This window comes from Pithys albifrons, chromosome 2 (assembly GCF_047495875.1).
Source record: "Pithys albifrons albifrons isolate INPA30051 chromosome 2, PitAlb_v1, whole genome shotgun sequence".
Taxonomy (NCBI): domain Eukaryota; kingdom Metazoa; phylum Chordata; class Aves; order Passeriformes; family Thamnophilidae; genus Pithys; species Pithys albifrons.
This window is the reverse complement of record NC_092459.1, coordinates 70,868,045-70,889,913: the sequence shown is the minus strand read 5'-3', so window position 1 is coordinate 70,889,913 and position 21,869 is coordinate 70,868,045. Positions and strand designations below refer to the sequence as shown.

The 21,869-nt window shown below is 35.4% G+C and overlaps 1 protein-coding gene across 1 annotated transcript in view; it reads left to right on the top strand.

Moving 5' to 3' along the window:
• Positions 1-21,598, top strand: part of PDE10A (phosphodiesterase 10A) — a 191,217-nt gene extending 169,619 nt beyond the window's left edge. Inside the window, exons 18-22 of the mRNA XM_071549430.1 lie at positions 2,674-2,846; positions 4,779-4,890; positions 9,231-9,311; positions 12,439-12,527; positions 17,155-21,598. Of these exons, the coding sequence (XP_071405531.1) occupies positions 2,674-2,846; positions 4,779-4,890; positions 9,231-9,311; positions 12,439-12,527; positions 17,155-17,272 (573 nt within the window). The 3' untranslated portion in view covers positions 17,273-21,598. The remainder of the gene's footprint in view (positions 1-2,673; positions 2,847-4,778; positions 4,891-9,230; positions 9,312-12,438; positions 12,528-17,154) is intronic.
• Positions 21,599-21,869: the final 271 nt, after the last annotated feature.

Below are 21,869 nucleotides of genomic sequence, written 5' to 3'. Positions count from 1 at the left end.
TCTGTGAACGTTAAACATGTGGCATGAAAGAAGAAATGTGAATTTTGCACGCATGAAAATTGTAAATTTATTTCATTATGTTGTCTTGTGCTTTATGTTATTCAGCAATTTGAATTAAAAAAATGGAGTAAGGTAATATTCTGTGAAAGCAAGATCCTAATATGAGGTCATGTGTCTGTTTAATTAAGATAAAACTACAAGAAAACATGCAGACACATTTTTGGAAATTCAGGTGTGCTACTGACACTCAGATATTTTCACATCAGAGAAATCTTTTTTAATGCTCAGTTACAAGATTGAGAACTCTCACCCATGAAACCACTGCCAGTCCATAGCCTACTTATGCTCACTGGTTTTAATTTTCCATGCACGTAGTCAATACACAGCCTTACCGTGCTATTGTGCCACTATCTCCTTGTTAACTTTTCTTTCTTTCTGGTCTTTCAGGGGGAGAGTATTTATTTCCTCAAATTCCTAATCACCTTTTAGGAAAAATACATATTCTCTATTATATTCAGAAGCACATCTTGTGATTAGGGTATCATATACGTTTAATCACAGAATGGAAGCTTTATCTCTGAATGTTCTTTTGTGTAGGAGGGTGTAATTGAGTCCTTCAGTGGTGGTGTGACATTAGATGTTTAGTGTTCATTCCTCATTAAGTTTGTGCACAGTGAGCATGTTCCTCAGTCATTAACACTTTCCTGTCCAAACCATTTTGCATTTTTCTGGCAGAAATGTTGTAATCGATGAAAGTCCCATTTGCCAAGAAGGCAGGGAACTCTTTTTGCTTCCCTGCAACCTCCTAGCCTTGCTGTCAGTGTGAGTGACGAAAGGAGGATAAGTGGTCAGGGCTGTAGAGTGGATTCGAGACACCAGCTACTGAAGCAACCATGGGTGCTAATTAGCAGCAAAGGCAGATTAAAGCAGCTTTTTGGACTTGCTGTTTTTCATTTGAATCAAAAAGCCTTTATGAATTACTGTTAGGAAAAAAAGCCAACCAACCCACCAAAGTCTTAAGGGTTTATCTGAATGAGTTTTAATTTTACATTAGTAACCTGCAGTACTTTTAACTACTTGAAACTTCAGAGCTACTTTGCTCATCCACCTGCAGTTCTAACATACACCATACTTGGGAAAACAGAGGATTCTATTCACTAGTTTAGCTCAGCAGGGAAAGAACGAAATCTTAGGAGATGTACTTTTTATGTACTATTCAAAATCTTAAGTGACACACTCATAATGGGCAGCTTCTGCTGGTACCTAACAGAATCACTTCTTTTCTAGTAGTATGAACAGAAGCTTTCAGAATGCAGCTTTTAAAGCATAAGAGTAGAATCTAGAATAATTTAAATATTAGGACAAATTAGGAAAAATCCTGTTCTTTTGAATTAGACAGAAAGCTGGGGAGGAAAGGGTCCCCAAAACCATAAATCATGAATACTAGTGGTAGTAATTTTTTGCTCCCAAGGAGTTGATGGTGAGTTAAAATGTTCTGAAACTTTTTTTTTAAATCATATTTTATGACTTACGAATCTGTCAAAGGAGCATTGAGACATAGATGGATTGTATTTTCTATTCATTATTCACAATAAATCTACTTGTCTCAGTGAAAATATTGGAAAATGATGTTTACGTTATGGATGGTGAGAGAAACCAAGCCTATTTGTACCACAGAGGATTTGTTTTGAGCAAATTATGTAAATGCTTGATGAAAGACAGGGAAACTTTTTATGAGTTTCAGCCCAGATACCAATTAAATGTCAAAACACATCTGCATTTAAAATATTTTAACAATATTGTCTGTTTCTCAATGTGCACACCTTGACATGGCTGGCTCATCTTTTCTTATTTTTCTCTGCTTCCTCTCAACAGTAGGTAGATTTTTGACAAGTTGTTTTCCAAATCTTAGAGACAACGAATAGTGTTGACTTTTCAAAATGTGGTGTAGGTTCATGAGCGATCACAGTGCATGGATATCGTCAGTTAAATTATCAATAATACATAATGGAAATTGAAAAGGGATGACCATGGTGTGTTGCCAGAGCCTCTATCATGGAAACCATTGTCTTTAGTTTGAGTCAGTCAACTCAAGGTTGAATAAAGCACCTTTTTCCCCTAAATTTTCACATACATTAAAGTAATTAACTTAATTTCTATAGAGAAAACTATGTTGATAAATGCAACAATTTCAGGCACATTTCATTTGGAACATGAGGAAAACAAAATTACTTTGTACTTTCTTTACCCATGCTATATGATATGTGGTATCAAAATTGAGCTTAAAGGTGAATCAGGCACTCCGTTTACCAACTTGACCATGCAGTACTCTGGACCAGGATTGAATCACATGCAAACACTGTCTAGACATGCTGTATCTGTAGTGCTTATAGATCAGAGGAAAGAAAGCTAGCATTTTTATCTAGTAACACCTTTCAGCTTCAGAAGGAGCAGTCCCAAAAGCCAATATGGTAGTTTAATCATAGGTTTTTTTCCATGGGACTATATAAAACGGAAAGATAAAAATGGGAATTTCAGGCTGTCAGAATTTGAATTTGCAACAGAACTTGTCATTGGCCTGTGAAACCATTGTAACCTGTCTGGTGAAGTAAAGACTGAAATCATCTCAGAATTAGAGCTTGTGCTTTTTATTGGTTTTTTACTTTTTCATAGCTGGAAGGGCACAATGTCTTCTCCAATCTGAGCTCCAGCGAATATGAGCAAGTACTTGAGATCATCCGGAAAGCCATCATTGCCACAGACCTTGCTCTGTATTTTGGAAATAGAAAACAACTTGAAGAGCTGCATCAGACGGGAGCATTAAACCTTAAGAACCAAGCACACAGGTAAAGCAGCAAACCAGTAGTAGATCCCTGTGGCATTAATCTAGAAAGAGAAACCTTATTAAAAAAAAATTCTCGTTGAACGGCAATTTTCTTACATATGTGATTTCTAAGACGAGCACTGTGTAAAATTCCAAATGGGTAACAGTAATTTCCATTACTTTATATTTGCAATTCCCTACCTTTGGGTGTTTTCTGTCACCTGTAAAAGAAAGTTTAGTGCAGGTAGGTGGAGAAAAAAGCCTACTGCAGTAACTATTTTATTTTTATTTCAATATTTTTATTATTCTCATATATTCTCAACATGCTTTTTAGGGAAAAAATTATGGTCAGATCTCAACCTTTGTGAATTAAGATATCTCTAAGTTTTAAAAAACATAAAAGTTCATATATTCATCTTCATAAGTACATGACTCTGTCCACAAATGCAAACCATAGTGCACCCTGGATGAGAGATGTGTCTCATAACAGGCCTCATTAAGGCACCAATGCATTCCTTCAGAGCTTCTTTACTGGAAAAGTGGATCCTGTCATTAATTGAAAATTGGAAAAATTAGGAAGGCAATATGGGAAAATATTGAGTCATGATTCTGTTTTCTTCTCAAAATGAATTTCTGTTCTTAGATCTTCTTTCTCAGGAGTTTTACAAGCTTTTGCTAGGAGTTTTGAACAAATATTTATTACATTATAGGAAAGATAGTTTTTTAAAAGTTTTTCCCTGTATGGAAGTGAAACTTGCAGACTTCAATAAACCCCAACATCTTAAAAAGACAAAGATATAGCAGCTCTTGAAAATCTTAGAATCATATTTACGGCAACTCTTGAATTTAGGGTTTACAAAATTTAAATAGGATAACAATTCTTTAGTGTGTGAATGAATATTATGTTTATATTTTTTTTAAGTCTTACCTCCCCTCAAAGCATTTTCAGTGCAAAGCCACAATATAGGTATCAGTTTATAATGTGGCTAACAAATCTAAGAGTTGTAGTTGGTACTCTATGTGCAAAGGAATGCTAAATTTGACCCTTATGTGGCTATTGAATCCTCTGTCTTAACTCAAGGGAATTGGACTTTGCCATTTTTCGGTTGTACTTGTTTGTACAGTATAGGCAGTTTTAATGACTGCCATCACACTTGCATGCAAGTTTTCAAACTATGCTTTTTTATATGGAATAGGCATTATTAGCAAAGATGCAGATGTTCTTAAGGCTTACATTAATTTCTCCATTGAGGGGAAAATATGTGAATTCATTCATTAATTTGACTGTTTTATAAAATTAGATTCACAAACTATAGGTTTGGATAGTAGACAAGTGCTAGAAAACTGATTATATGAGATTTTCGTGTTTGTGTGTGTGTATCTTATTCTAATAATGATTATAATACTACTGATGTTCAGTTACTCTGTGAACAGGTTTGTCAGTGTATAGGACAGTTATGCATAGGATTCTTGTTCTGTCAGGGTTCAAACTCATTCCAACAAAGCACTGGCAGAGTACCTCAAGATAGACTCAGAACTAGTTTTTCCATTCATATGGATCGTGTTTTCATCTCTAAAGGACAGAAAGAAATGCAGCAACATGATATGTCATCTTTCTTTTTATAGACTTGTATTTTCAGAAAATTAGAGCCATGTGAGTGCTTTAACAGGCAGGTATTCCATGTACTTGCCTGTGTATAGGATTGTGTAGAGGATGATCAATGAACTCTTGTTGCAAACAACATATGGAATACAACAGGGAATGTAGGATGTAATTTGTGTGATGCCTTGCTAATGAATCATAAACAAGTGAGGAAAAAGCAAGCTAAGCAGGAGAAAATTTGTAGTACATACACATTTACTGATGATTGAACTGAGGAAGGGCAAATAAAAACTTCACAGAGTGATCTTTAATTCTTTACCAAACTTACAATTCAGTGTAATTTTATTTCAGAGATAGAGTGATTGGCCTGATGATGACGGCTTGTGATTTGTGTTCTGTAACAAAATTGTGGCCAGTTACCAGACTGACAGCCAACGACATATATGCGGAGTTCTGGGCTGAGGTATGTGTGTTTCTTTTCTGTACTGTCTTTAAAACAGAAGCATCCAGGAAGGAAGAAAACCAACCAAAATTATTTTCAATCAATAATTTGGTGTGCTTGTTTTAAAGAGAGCTTACTACTGCATGCACGTGTTTGTGGTTTACTCTGAACCTATTTAAAGAGGTGAGCTAGCTATCTAATTTTCAGGCAGTGTTTTTTCTGTCTGTTAAATAAAATGTAAAAGGTATGTCCTATCATAAAGTAACCTAGCAATAGAACATAGAAGAAAGTCTGCGGGGTTTTTTGAGTCACTAACTGTAGTCTTATGAAGGATATATTTGTATTCTAGAAAAGCAAAATATGAAATCGGCTTCCAGGTCAGCTGCCTGGAAACATACTTAAAAAGCCATAGTTTGAGTCCAGGAAATGCTATAGCAAATATGATAAACCTAAAAATTTTTCTGATCCAACCATTTGAATCTTCTTTGTGACCCAGCTCAACAACTGGGACTCAGAGAGAGCTGATTGAATATGCTGAAAGTTACTCCACAGATAAAATGCACTGCAAATTGAAACAAGGCATTGAGCTGTACTAATGGAATCATGTTCATAAAGGTGGAATCTCTAACATGTCTTATGCTGAGGAGTAAATGTTCTAATGATTTAATTTTTAAAGTGGAAATAACTACTTTAGAGATACGGAATAAATTCTGAGTTTGTTACATACAGCTAAGTTATGTAACTTTAGAAAATACATTGTATTTTCAGAACTACTATTGCATGTGTGTAGGATAAAGTGGTTTTCTCTTCTGTTTTGTGTCCTGTGGAAATTTGCAGTATTCAATGGGCTTATTTCAGTTGTACATGGGCATAAAATAGAAATCAGGCCCATGGAGCATACATGTAGAGTGGAGGTTGTTATGTTGCCTGTTGCATGTTGCATGTTCGTGCGTGTGTCTTTGTGGATGTCTTTAATATTCACATGTTCTCATTGTCTTAATTATAAACAGCTCAGATTGCAACAAAATATTTAAAAAATTCTGTCCATATAAGCTCAAAGATCCAGTTCTGTACTCACTTTTTGAAATGCCTGCACTGGAAAGTGAGTGTCCATATGAGTGATATAATGGAGGTTTAATTGATGAGCCTCACTGATTACATACTCATTGTTTCGCTTACAAGTAAAAAGGCTTTTCAATGCAAATGTTATAAACTCAATTGAGAAGGAAGAATCAAACTGATGTTTCCTACTAACAATGGTAAAGATGGAATTATGGACATAATTGAGCCTCTCCAGACATTAGCTTTTTTTGTAGTCCAAGGATCAGTTAATCAAGGTGGATCTTGATATATTGCTATTTCATGGAGCAAACATAAATTAGAATTTATTGACAGAAATTGAATTCTGCAATTGGTGTTTTACTGAATCCTCTTTTAAGAGGAGGTTAATTGAGACATAGGAGAAATTGGATGAATTGTGATCCAGTCAAGATGGCTGAGAGATCCAGCCACAGGTATGGGAAGATTAGATTGTGTTTCACTGCATAAATTGTAACTTAGTTGGGAAAAAGATTACCTCTGGAAAAGTATGTTTAACTAGATTGAATGGTTATGTTATTTAAGTTACAAGGAGGGTAGAATATTACAGTTCTAAAGTAGGATAGATTGCTCTGTAATTACCACCTGAGTTCCTAATCTTAATATGTTGAATTATGTAATCAGTGTTTTTATAATATTGCTTCTTTATGTAATCATTAACTAAAACAATCACTCTAGAAGATCGCAACAATTTTGTGGTATGTCACACTGATCTATTTCTTCATTGACTGAAACCCAGTTGTCCACTAAGTTCTGCCTTGATATCACTCAGCATGAAACTTTCCCAGAGTGATACAATTCTAGCAAAATAATATGTTGCTCATCAATTATATAGGATTACAAGCTTGTATAAATATGACTGCTGTGGGGTTTTTTGTGATATATGACATATGAGGCAATTGTTAAACCCTCTCTGCAGTTTTTTTCAGATACTTATAAGCCACTTAATAGCTGCAAGTATTATGCAAACTTCTTGGGTTAAAATTTAACTTTCTGACCATGATCATAACTATGAGAATAAAAGCAGTATTTTTTAACAAGGTATCATATATATGTTCTCATGCTGAACATAAGAAAAAACCCAGGTTTTTAGTGTATGTGTTCCATGTAAACACAATACTTCTTTACCATGAGGGTCATTGACCAGGGGCACAGGCTTCCCAGAGAGGCTGTGGAGTCTCCATCACTGGAGATATTCAAAATCTGACAGTCCTGGATCACCTGCTGTAGCTGATCCTGTGAGATGGATTGGATGATCCCAACCCAAACCTTTTTGTGATACCTTTTTATTTTAAGGTGAAATGGCGCACAAAAATGTGAGACTTGTTCAGTTTTGGTATAATCAGTCAGAGGCTGGACAGCTTTCTCAAAGTTCTGAATTCAGGCGTTTGTCAGGCACTTAATATTATGTTAATCAAATTGTTTAAGATCATATGATGCTCTTTAGTTTAGTGTTAAGGTTCTTTTCGTTGAGACTATGGTAGTCACAGGCAGGCTTGGATCAGTCAATTTGCAGTACTTCAACCAAATGGAAAAAATTTAAATATTATTTACTCAGTGCATATGAAAGCAATATTTGCTTACAGTTCCTAAATAACAGTCCACTGATTTCTCTGTGCTTGGAATTGATACAGGCATCTTTTTTTTTCCCCCTCAGCTGGAGAAGGAGGCCTTTCCTTTATTTTTTTTCCCCAACAGTAAAATGTCTAACAGAGAATACATTTTGTGATTTGAGACTCTCTTAACTATCTGTACCTGGTAAAAGAAATACGTGATATCAGAAAATAAGGCAGAAATCAATTTAAAAATACCTTTCTGATTAAAATCTTGTTGGTTAATTGAACAGGATCATAATTAGTAAGTACTGTTGAGGCCAAAATGTGCGATAGGGAATTGACTTTTAGACTCAAGGTACTTTAAAGACAGTCAAACAGAAAGATGCTCAGCTCAGACCAGAATCTATTTATTATAATGCTAACTTCTCTTTGAGTAAAGGTGGCAAAATCCTCCCTTGGAAATGTACATTGGCACTTGAAATGTGGCTTTGTAAAATCTTAGGAGAAAGATATAGTAAGTTGTGTTCTGGAGATACCTTCACTAGCTGTAGCAGAAAGATGGAACACAGACTTAGGGAATGTCCCAGTCTTTCAGATAGCTAAACCTCTATAAGCTGCATCTCACATTAAAGGATACAGATAAGAAAATATTGTATGAGGAGTTATCCTGCATAAACATTCTCCCTAACTAAAGTGTATTGGGTCTGACTGGTTTGGAGTTAACTTTCTTCATAGTACCCCTCATTGCTGCAGTTGGTTTTGTTGGACATGGGGGAAGCTTCTGGCATCTTCTCACAGAAGTTTCCCCTCTAGCCTCCCCCCCCTACCCTTACCAAAATAGTGCCATGCAAACCCAATGCATAAATTAGTAATTTGAAGATCACTTTGGCATCTCAGATGTGGGCAGGAGCCAAAAGCAGCCATTGCTGTAGTTGCCTTTACGTCTCAAGGTAAAATATTTGTGGTGTTTTGACAATGTAGTTGAGGCATAAGACTTGGAAAATGTCAGTTTGTTACAGGAAGTAGTCAGCTACTTATGGATCTTTCAGGTGTAATTGTTTTCAGGGCCCAGTGCAGTGCTCGGAAATGTGTTCTAGCTGTTCTGCTGATAATGAGTGGAATATAAGGGGAGAGATTTCTCTCATACATTACATATATCTGGCCTTTGGATATGCTGTGTCTTCCACAGTATTCTTCCCACGAATGTAGAGAGATAACATATTTAAAGAAAATAAGGCTTTTCAAAGCAGCAAGGTGAAAAAGACTAAACTGTAGACTAAACTGTTGACAAAGAGGGCATATTTTAAATTCATCTGGTTTGCTCAGCATTGCTGGATTGTGTTCTACTGGTCATTGTATTATGGTGCTTTAAAGAGGTAATGTGTTGAAAGATGATACTAACTATGAATAGAACAGAATAGACTGATTTCTTTGGTTTTATTCTTCCAGTTGCTTTTTGTTATGGAGACATACTTGGAAACCAGGAAATTATATGTATATTGACTTAAAAACTTCATTTTCAGCATCTGTGTTTTACATTATCATTTTGGCGAGCATATAAAATGAGCCTCTCCTAAGGCATTTTTCTGAAATTGCCTCAGACTCATACCACACATTATTTTAAGTTTAGGATTTTCAGATTTACAAATTAAGGTCTCATTAGTATTTATTTTTGTTTTCCTGATCTCTTTGGTGCCTTTTCTCCAGGGTGATGAAATGAAGAAAACGGGTATTCAGCCTATTCCTATGATGGACAGAGACAAGAAAGATGAAGTCCCTCAGGGTCAGGTATGAATTCTCTCAGTAAAATGGTACATGTTATATTATGTATATATAGATACAGTTATGGTATAGTGTTAACAAAACATGTAGGAAAAAACATTTCATATATTAGTGAATATTGCATTCGAAATTAGAGTATGCAGATTGCTGAATTCTATGTTCTGTGTGCAAAGCCGTTCATTTTTTAAGTAGCAGTGAAAAACTTCTCTTCAAATTTTTAACTATGACATGTTCTTTGCTGTTGTCAGTTTTCTCCTTCTTCGTACTTGTAACTGTAGCTAAAACCACAATCACCTACAATTCTGAGGAATGTCAGTAACACTTTTTATCTTATTAAGTAGTTGCTTCAGCCTTTAGCTAAAAGATATTGCTGTTTTATCCTGGGTGTAAAATAAACTTTATATCCTGTGCTTGGTTAAAATATTCATGTTTGCAGTTTTAGGCAAATACTTTTTCAGTAGTTATTTGGATAACTGCAACCACTGCTTTTTGACATTCCTTAAACAAATAATGTGAAGAATTTCTTGGACATAAGCTATAATGAGTGCATTTCTAAGACCCCCAATTATCTGGTTTTCAAATTCTTTGGGTATTGATTGTCATGTGCGCAAATGTGCAGAAAGGACTGGTTTTTATGCTTTCTCTAGGGAAAATTGGTATTTTTAAACATTAATTTAAGGGGAAAAAAGGTCTTTGAAATAACTGTTTGTCTAAACAAAATAAGTAGTTTGTGCATTGATATCTGAGTAGAGAAAAAAATGTAAATTCTTTATTGTACATAAATTTTAATTACTATACATATGAATATAAAAGGTATTTTTGTTTCAGTGGCCTCTAATGCTGTGTCAGTTGTTAGTACTCACAAAGCTTTTTATGAACTCTGAAATTAACAATAGTATTTAAAATAAATTAGCTTTTAAAAAGCATAACAAAATCACAGTACATTAATTACTTATTAAACAGGACTATGGAAACTTTTTATATTTTGTCACTTTATTCCCTATGCTGTATCATATTTTAGCATAAAAACTATTACCCCTTATTATAGTAAGGAATTAGCAGTTTATATACTAAATTGCTGTGTTTAGTATAACCTTAAAAAGCGAAGAAACGTTTTTCTTCATTTCATTTATTTTTTCACACACTAATTTATCTTTGAACGTCTTGAAAAGTAAACAGTATTACAGTATGTACAGTTATTTTGGCATTTGTGAAAGAATTGTTAATGGGGTAAAAGATCTAGGAAAGATTTTTCTCTTTGAACTGTATTAAGTATTGTTCAGGTGTCTTCATCAGATTCTTTTACTTTGTGCTCTGCTTCATGGTTCATAACACTATAAAAATAAAATACTGAACTAAACAGAATGCTAAAACCCAACTTCACTAGGTATAGTTGTAATTGGTGTACCTTACAACCTTCCTCTTGCTTATGTATCTTCAGGATATACATACAATGCTGTTTCTGCAGTGAGCAAACTCTAGACTTTCTGTCTAGTCAGAGCAACATAAAAATCAATCTGGAATATTTTATTCAGACACTCTAAATATTTTACAAAAGAGATTTGTGTGAATTTGACCTGGTCAGAAGTGGAAACTCTTGCAAAGGAATATTTTTAATATCCTTGTCTTTTTTTTTTTTGTAAACATAAATCCATGGAGCTTTGTAGGGTTTCTCCTCATTGACAGATGTGCGTTTTACTCAAAAGCTTCCAGGACCTTAAAGGACACATTGTATTCACACATTTTATTCTAAATGCCAGGTTTCCAAAGAGAGAGTTGTTCAGAATATATTGCAGATAAAGTTAGTTTGGTGGAAATCTTTTCTGTTTTGCAAGGGCAACATACTTCTCATTAAGCCAGAAAGTCTACAGTGTGACCATATCCAATGTCCTATTTTAATTTTTGATGGTTGTAGGATAATCTGCTTTTTCCAGTAGAATAAAATATTCCTTCTCAAAGCCAAGCAAACAAGAAAAAAAGTTAAAAAAAATGGGAAGAGAACAATGCACTATGATGAATAGTCTGGATGAGCATGTGTCCCAGCTGTGTGCAGCCTTTTCTTCTCACCAGCTTCAGTTTCTTTATGTTGGTTACATTGTATGTATCTCATCTCAGACTGTTGGGTTCACACATCAAAAAATGTATCTTATTTTTATATAGTAGTAAGTACCGAGAGAACTTAGTTACGTAGTATGGGAAGAATCTTTGTATTGATGGAGATGATTCTTGAGTAAGGGTGAATGTTTGGACTATTAAAAAGACACATGAGCAAATGCTGTGGTCACAGTGCAATATATAGTATTTCACTAAAAGGCATTTTAAAATGCTGCTCAAAGAAAGGGATCATAGTGCACTACTGTAACTATCATAAAAATCTGGGACAAGTGAGTGTTGTTATAATGAATCTGAATGTAATGTGTCATCTTTGCTAACATATAAGTAGCATTTTCTAAAAATTCCTTCATGTCATGACAATTCAGCTGTGGCATTGTAGCTGACATAGGCCCTAAGCTTGTATGAATCACATATCATTTCAAAGGTGCTAATTTGGTGTTCTTTAAATAAGATAAGGGTAAAAATACATCATGGAACTGCATATATGAAAAGAAACTGCAAACCAGTTATTGATGAGAGTGCACACCTTTTAGAAACTTTCCAAATGTGCAACAGCAAGTTAAGTAAATTGAGCTGTGCAGTGCATACCCTGAAAGACATCAGAACAATCGAGAATTGACCATATTTCAGCAATGCTGCAAATCCCTCCTTTTTAAAAAAATAAAATCATCAGATGAATAATCTTTGCAGAAATATCTCTGCCATCTCCACCTACTTTACAGCACTAGTGACATCAAACAGCTAGATGGATTCTGAGCAAATAAAATTAATCAATTGAATAATAAAAGGTTCTGTGGAAAACCCTACCTGAAGCAGAAATACCAGTTATAAAAGAATGGCATGTAAGCAAATTCTAATTACCAGATATTTCACTGTTGCTTCTTAAAGTATTTGAATATGAAGAGGAGATGCAGAAGTGTGACTAACTAATATAATTAGCAATTAAGTGGATAATCAACAGCTTTGAGCTAGCTGGCTGTTACCTTCCAGTTATTATTTTCATTCTTGTTTTTCACAGATTGGGTTCTACAATGCTGTAGCCATCCCATGTTACACCACTCTTGCACAGATCTTTCCTCCAACTGGGCCACTACTCCGAGCATGCAGGTGGGTAAATGTGCATAGCATGTAGCTTGGTCAGAGAAAGAGCAAGAATGTTTTGCAAGTTTGTCTGATAATACAGACTTTTAATTTTACAATTTTCATGCAGATAAGCAGGGATACACATCTCACATTAATCTATGGAGAAACCCAGAGGCAATAACTGATATCTGGGACTATCCAATGCAGATGTACAGACACAGCTGCTTAAAATGTGTTGGATGCCAAAAGCATTTAGAGAGAAACAGTTCAGTGTTCATGCATCACTATTTAGGCTGGTTAAGTGCAGTTTCCCTAGACTGGTACTTTTTATACTTCAACATGATTCTCACAACAAAAACTGTCTAGAATTCTGTTTCATTAAAAAACATGTGGGTTTAGCATGTGAGTTTGTGTCATGTCAGATAATGTTTGTTAAAAAGCAGAAAATAAAATATCCATAAACTATTCAGTAATTGGCAGCTTAAGAGTAGTAACACTGGGTTGAGGGACACTCACATGTAACTTTCTCCTATGAATCAGTTGGTATGTAGCTTGAGTTCTTCAGGAAGAGAAGCAGGAGTGCTTTAACCTATTGGCTGCTTCTACCCTGAAATGATGGGGGATTGCTTTGTCGGTAGTTCTGTCCAACAATTATATCCTGGACCTTAACAATCTTTCCTGGCAAAACTTCTGTTGAAACCAGTGTGTATACTTCATGAAAATGTTCCAGTTTCATGTCAATCAGTATTTTCTAAAGAAAAGCAGTTGGTTCTTAAAGCCAGCAATCTTTAGTCACACCCAGTGGGAAAAGAGGCCTGTTTTTCTATGCTTTTGCTCGTACCTCTCTTTTTTTCTTCTTTTTTTTTTTTTCTTCTGTCATGGTCCTTAAGTTCAAGCTTACATGGAACTCTTCTTTGTTCTGTATGGCAGAACTCTTGTCACTTTCCTGATCCTGTGGACTAAATTATTTGTGTTAAGTAACAAACACAAAATTTAATGCAGTAGTTAGCAAAATTGTTTCATTCACATCCAAACACTCTCTCATACAGCTATGAGAAGAATAATGTAGATCTGTATCAGTGGTACAGAGATCTACAGGGGACAGTGAGTATCTAGGAGCATCTTTAATGGTCATCTGCCTCTGCTAGGCATGGCTGTGCAACCCTTAGATGGATGTGGAAGGAATATTCAGGAGGATTAGACACTAGCAATTAAGAGAAGCTCTTGCTTTGTGAAAGAGCTGAAAGAATATTTTGAAATCTTAGAAGAGAGAGACTAGCCTGACATAATGTATTTAGTTTATCCAAGAGTGTCATAGAATCACAAAATGGTTTGGGTTGAAAGGGACTTTAAACATCATCTAGTTCAATACCCTCACCATGGGCATGGACACATTTCACTAGACCAGGGCTTAAAGCCCCATCCAACCTGTCCTTGAACACTTCCAGGGATGGGGCATCCACAGGTTCTCTGGGCAACTTGTTCCAAGCCTCACCATCCTCACAGTAAACACTTGATCTAAATCTGTAACTGTCTCCATAGCATGTTTTCTGTTTAAGCAAAGTTAATTAATTTAGCAGATAAAGAATACTTGCTATCTAAATGTTCAAAAAAGAATGTTTGTGTGTATCTTTACTCCCCAAGTCATTATCTGTATGCTTTTAACATGCAAATGTCTTGCAGAGTCTATATGATTAATAAAGTAGCCTTAACACAGGATATCAGAAAAGTTCGGTTACCAACACAGTCAAATGGGGGGTGGGGGAGTTGGGTGGGGTGGTGTCTTAAAAAGTGCTTCGTATTTATTGTAGAATTATTTGCCTAGTCAGTAACTATGGATTGAAGTTAGCATTGTTATTCGGCTTAGTGGAACCCAAGGCTTAGAGAAGCTAGGTTGAGTGCTTAAGACTGTGCAGCATCTTCTCCAGGAGCAGTGTTCTGGGCACATACAGATCTTTTGAGTTTTGGCCACATGGATATCCAAATGAGACTTATTTGCAAGAGTGGCCTGTACTACTTGATGGTCTACCTTTTAGTACTCAGATGAGAAGACTTAAAGTTGAATTGTGAATATCAAACAATCTCATAATTATGAAAGATAGATGACAGAGTCTCCATAATTCTGAAGATCAAGCATGAACCTCTTTTCAGGAGTGGGTTTCTCTGTAGAAGGTGTGATATCTGAAGTAAAAGCAATCAGACTCTTGGAAGAGATGATACAAACTTTTTCTATTGTAGAAATTATATTTATTGTTTGTAATTCAAAGTTTAGTACTGATACTTCTGAAAACTATGCTAACACAGTCTCCACACTGGGCAGAGTTCTGTACAAAAACAGCTTCCTGTCTTGTTATTGCGTATTCTTTAATTAAGATTGTGTTGATGCAGAACTGGAGCATAGATGCGAGGATGGGGTTTAGAATCTCTGTAAAACTAAAGAGCTTCCTGAAAATCCACACCCTGGCATAAATTTTTCTGAAGAGCAGTTTGATAGTTTTATCCTAGCCTTGGAACTACCTTCTGCTTTTTCTTTGAAGAGAACGAAGAGGAAGTCTGAGAGTTCAGACTTGGGATGCAAAGTAGGAGATCAGAAAACAGATCTAACTTTCCAATCAGAAAAAATGGGTGTTATTCCCAGATTTAGAATATTTCAGTGTTTCAAATAGCTGATTTTTCACTACACTTTTTTACTTTTGATGGGTAACTTATTCAGTGAGATGAGAGAAATACAGCTTCATTCTTGTTTGGTACTTCCTCAGTTCCTGACTGAACAAATTATATCATCACCTCTTCACTAGCAATGCTCATTCTTGGAACACAAATTTTAAGGTACTGCATCCTGCTGCACACACCAGCTGCAAATAATAGCACCCAAAGCAGCTAAGGCCGCATGTCAGCCTCAAGCTGTTTGTTTTGAGAGCCTCTGGGCATTTATACCAGACACCAGGAGCCAGGGCTTCATTGACAGCTCAAATGCCAAAAATATAAAAATTAAAAAAATTTAAAATAAAATGTATCAGACACTGATATTTCTGAAGCAAGGTAGAAGCTAACAGTCTATGAGGTTTTCTTCTCTGGTAATTTATTCCACATTTTTAAATGCTCTCTTGTCATTCTGTAGATCAGAACTACTAGCCACCTGTGTTACAGTGTTCTGAATAAGTCTTATGTATGTTTTGTAGCCCATGCACTCAGTAGGCCTACCAAAGTGATAAATATATGGTAGTGTATTTATTTTGAGGATGAAGTGATTTGTTTTTTTAATTTAGTTCAGCCCAAATAATTTAAAACTATTTTCTTTGTTATTTTGGGTCTCTCAATTCTTATGGAAATCTATATAATTTAAAAATATTTTGGCTAAATGTCTCATTACTTTTTCAGTTTCATGAAAGAGACGTAGAAATAGCAATGGTTCCTGATCCTTAGTGCCCAATTGTGTTAGCTGAGGTTCAATGCCACTGGCAGAGCAGGTTTCTATGTGTCTGCAGAAAATGGTGTAGATGTTCACCCTAGAGGGCACCACCTTTCTATGGTACACTCCATCAGATTCTGCCTTCCACCATCCCCAGAAAATGCAACATTAACATTTTTTTTCTTACCTGCACACTGTGCTTTCAACTCATTATTTACTGTTCTGGCAAATGTTTTGGCAAAGCTGTGAAGTATCATAGTATGACACATGTCATGCAAGACATTTTAGTACTGTTGCCATCTTGTTCATTTAGTGAAGGCATCTAAGAATTGTTTTAGTAACTAGGTATCTGACAGGATGAAATTGAAGCAGTTGGATTTGCTGTCTTCATGTGTTTGAAGACTGAATGCTGAGGTTTGGCCACAGCTTGCAGGTATTATTCATTGTTGCATGTCACCAACACAGACTTCCCCGTCACTGGAGTGATTCTGTTGTACAGCAAGGAAGATACGGGTTTGTACCCCCTTCAGAACATTAGAACATTATCAGCTTAATTTCTCATCATTCTATGCCTTATGACCAAAACTTGAACTTGGGGGTTGGTCACTCTGTGAGACACTAAGAGAATTTCTGTCTTGAGGAAGGGGTACTCTTTAAATGTAGTAGATTGTTACTATAATCACCACATTGGTAATTGAAAGTCAGTACTGTTGATGTTGGCATGCAACGTTTTATGCACTGTCAGGCAGCTTCAGAAAGCTTAATGTGCTTCTGTGATTTCCAGTGAGCGAAATTTCCTGGCTCCTGGTTTTGAAAAGGGCTGAAGTATGCTGTGGTAAAATGCCTGAAGTTCAAAGTGTGGAAGGCTGCTTGTCTCCAGACTGCTGTTAGAGTCTCTGCAGATATGTCTCTCCTGGGTCACAGCTGGGTTTTCCTGCAGCCATGAGGACTGTAAATTTGGAATGGAAGCAAGTGGTAGCCTCTAATTTCAGGGCTTGCCCTGGGGAAAGTGTGCTGTAGGCTTCTGTATAGTGAACATGGATATGAGTCAGGACAGAGTTACAAAATGGGATAATGTAATGAATGTAAAGATGATAAAAGCCTGATGACATGCAAGTACTAATTTATATCACAAATATAAATCTCAAAGTATAGTGCAGCAGACAGTATTGTTAGGAATAAATAAATGCCAGTAAACTTATCAACAATGCTTTACCTTTGACTTTTTTGCATCTCCAGGGACAATCTCAACCAATGGGAAAAAGTAACAAGAGGTGAGGAAGCCTCTATATGGATTTCCTCCCAGTCCCTTGCTCCTGGGACCTCAGATTCTCTTCCTGTGAAGATCGATGACTGAGCAGCAGCAACAGATTGCTTTAACCTGAGAAGGACCCCTTCTTGTTACGGGGATTGTTTTTTGGTTTTGTTTTTTTTTTGTTTTGGTTGATTTTTTGGGGGGTTGGTTGGTTGGGTTTTTTTCATTTTTATTTGTCAAAAAAAAAGAAGGAAAAAGAGAAGCTACAAAATGCTAACTAAGAAGCAGACCTGCCTAGGAAGGTAACACCCGTGGAGTTACCTCACCTAAATGACTTGGCAGCCAATCTCCTGACATACACCAGTGACACAAAGTAAACAGAGAAAATTACAACCCGGATGTTTTGAAGTCAACTATGAAAAGAGAACTTGTGACTTGTGAATATAAAGACTGGCCTTATCTCATGGGCTACATTGCTGAGGCCTTAATTTAAAACTGATGGGGGGCTGGGAGGGGGAATCTTAAGGGGTACTTCTAAATTGTATCTTTATAGTAAGGGTTTCATGGTACTTTTATTATACCATACTGTGGCTGGCTTTAACACCAGTGTCACTTGGGAGTTCTTGGCTATAAATAGAACAATATACCTGTTGCTATTGTGAATGTTTATGTGTGATCTACTTGTAATCAGTTTGAACTCCAGCAGAATCCTTGCTTAGGTTACAGTGAATTCTCTTGCTGCAAACTAAAGGAAAACCAACATTCAGGTTAAACTTTTAAAGTACTTCATTAAGCATCATGATGCAAATTGTCTGTCACTCACAAGGGAAGCATTGATAGAACTGGTCATGGTGCTTTGTAATTCAGGATGATTTATAAACCTAGACAACTCCTCCCTTAAAACACTGGAAGTACTGGATAATTATCTCAAATATGAGAGTGAGTTTTGGAGGTTTTGTATCCATAGTGACAGAAGTATCAGATTAAAATTTAAATGTGACAGCAAAGATTTCCTTGCCTAGCTCACAGTTTAGTAAAGTCATCATTTTTATTTCTACCTGCTGAGTTGTATTTTAAAAGGTAATAAAGACATACTTGAAGTATGCTATCTGCTGGTAACAAAAGCCTTGTCAGAAAAGTCAGGTCTGATAAGAGGAATTGTGGTACCATCACAAGAAGTAAAAGATGTGTTTGTATTGACTAGCTTTGTGTTGCAAGTAGCACTGCATGTCTTCTACTGCTTTTTGTCCCTATCCCAAGATGAGTGAAATTAGGAAACTTCTCCATTTGTCTGTTTGTTTTTTCCCCTAGTTCAGCAAAAATCCCAGGTTTAGAACTGCCTTTCTTAGTGAAAGAATAGCTGACTGAAGAAAAGAACTCTTAAAACAGTGTGTTTACAGTTCTGTGCTCACTTAGGCTTCAGCCTTACAAACTTAGGCACAGACTTTAAGACCTTAAAGGTAAAGCCACTCTTTTAAATTTAGTGCAATTGTACAGAGTATGTTTCAGCAACACTTAATTTGCCTTTGTCTTTTTCTTAAAAATAATGAGAAAAAAATCTTCGTAGTGATCCACATAGTAGGTAAAAACACAGTCTTTGCATACCTTTCACATGCAGCCTATACTACATTACATGCTTTTTCACAGGTAATACACACTTGTAGGGGTTCCGTGATAACATGGCCATTGTGTAACTGCAAAAATACTAGTAGTGACTTAAAGGCAGAACACAGGTTCTCTTTTTCCATCTCATGTCTTTTGGGCTCTATTGCTCTAACAGGCATGCCATCCTATGGGTTTTGTGTGAACAACTCGGACTCTTGAGTTTTGCCTTTTGTTATGGTCGAGCACATGTCAGTATCTGTATATGTGTACAGTATGTGATCTGTAATCACATAAAGTATAAATGCACCTAAGCCTTTGCTGTACATAGACATCCCACAGACTGAGAATTTAATATGAAGTTATCTTATTTGTATGGTGCAGGTTATGAAGAAACAGCCCCATATTTTTGGGGGATTTTTTCAGCTTGATTTACTAATTCTAAGTGCAGAAATTCATTGTTGATCACAGCAAACTGTTTTGGAATTAAAATGTGGCAGGAAACAATTACACCAAAGCAGAATGAATACTATCTCATACTGTGTCCTCTGCTTTGCTCTTTAGCTGTTCTGTTTCAGCTAAATCATGCAGATGCAATCTTTCATCCACTAAGTGCTTGACACACAATCCATGGTTCCTAATTTATGTAGAAATTATATAAATCTATGGTGACTAAAAAATACTCCTTGAAATTCTCAAACCCCAAAAATGGATGGAATTTTTTCATTCATAGGTGAAATAAATTTGCTGTTATTCTCCCCTTTTTTTTCCTCTCCATTTAATATAGCTGATTTTAAAAGCATTGCAAAAGTATTCCTCATGGCACTATGTCTGTGTATGGAGAGCTTTTCATTCATCTTTTACTCATTGACAGTAGAGATAACTTCACTAATTCTGTTTCTTACCATTCAAAATATTTGACAGTATCACATGCGATTTTGTTTTTAAGTTTATAAGTGCTGATAGCAAGCTTGTTTCCCTGACAGATTTGTCAAATTGGCAGTTAGTTGTTCTATTAATGTTTCAAGTGAATCAGCCACTGTGTCTAATACAGAACTGTCCAAACCACATGAAATAAATGTTTGCTATGGTATAATATCTATTAGAATTAAAAATTTTGGCTCCAGTGGCTGTGGTTTGGTTTCATTTCCTGGTGCCTAAAAGGAGAAAGGTTGTAACAAAATGTTACTCTTTGTTAGCATCTAGACTAGCAAAAACAGCCATGATGACCTGTATTTTTAAGCAAGTACAGACTAATTTTTACTGAGTACAGATTCATATGTGTAAATATTTTGTAGGAAAAGACTTATACATGCACTTCCAAAGTCAAACCCACCAAAAATTAAAACTTTGGAGCTGCATTTAAATATCATCACTCAAACACATGTTGAGATTTAATTGTTCAAAGTTCTTGACTGGAACTCACAAATCAGTAAGACATCTGACTCGTGAAGTTAAACTGCAAAAAGCCATTCCTTCTTGCTGCATTTTTATCCTGCTAAAACTGATCATGCTCAAAATCACTAAGAATGTATAAAAAGCCTAACAGATCTTTCCTTTTGTAGAAGTATTAGACTTTATATTCCCAAAATTGCATTTTTCTTGTTAATAATTCCAGTTGCTTTTCCCCTCTAAGCCACTAAAAGTAAAAGCACTGTTTGAAGTTACAACTGAGCATTTCTAATGTATTATGAAATGGTTCCTGAAAGGTATGCACTAAGTGAGAAAAATAGTTGACATAGCATGATACTTGTCTAAGATGTTGAATATTTTATTACAGCATTGACAGAAACTCCATTGCTATAATTAATCTGTGAATTTTGCATGGTTGTGCAACATTCTGCTAATGGTTCAACTCACAGCAGTAATTTTTTTTGTAAGTGACCACTGAGAAATGCAATAGGTTTTTTTTTAGCTGGAGTGTAAGATCAAGTATATTAAATCGGAGGGGACATGCAAAGTGGAACTCATCTTTTTATGTGACACAAATTTCTTTAATGTGTTTAAACTTAGAACAGTGTAATCAGTTTGCTGTGACTGCATTTAGAGCATTTAATGTTCAAATTGTAGGGTTAACCAAAAGCACTATCCATGTTAAAAAATAGATTGTTAGATGCTCAAATCAATTATGACCCTCTTGAAATAATGCATTTGCCTCAAACACTGTGATATAGGACCAGTTCTGTGAATTGGAACAATTAATTTACTCATTCTAAATGTGGAAAAGGCTTTCTGCACACTACTATGGGGAAGTTCATGTTCAAACTTTAGGTTATATATCCCAGTCTAGCAAAGGCACATTGTAACTTTTATTTTGCTTTCTGACCAAAAACTGTGCTCGATTGTAATACGGGTGTATACTCTGTCAAAAAGACCTAAAATAATGGACTGCTTTCTAGGGTAGATCAAACTGATTTGTAGAGTAGTTTCATAAATATTCAAAATTCAGGTTGGCCTGTTATGTGAAGAAAGAACTTCAAGGTAACAACATTCAACTTTACTACATTTAGTGAGCTGAAAAATTTGTTTTATATATATATATTTACACACGTATATATATATATATATATATATATGATACATATAAACTTACCTTTGTAAAAAATATACAAGTGCAATAATTTAAAGAGGTCTTAACTTTGCATTTATAAATTATAAATACTGTACATGGTGTGTAATTTTTTTCATGTATTCATTTGCAGTCTTTGTATTTAAAAACAAACCTAAACCTTTATTATTGCGTTTGTACAATAGAACAGTAAGCATTTATTATGATATAGTTAAGTTGTAAATAAATTCACAAACCAAACAGCCAGTACATATGCATATATGGGTGTCCTATTGTGAAACCTGTTTTTGCTTTTACTGCTGGCTCTAGCACAGCAAGACTACTTCTGTGGATATGTAATTATACATATAAATATATGTATGATACATAAAATATATTTAGAAATGTTCATAATTTTAATGGATATATCTATACATATACTTTGGTGTGAATATTACTGAATACAGAGTTTTTTAATGTTATTTTTCATGTTTATTTTTGCTATTATTGGGAATTCAAGTGAGGGATGGGAATGTGTGTGCAAATATG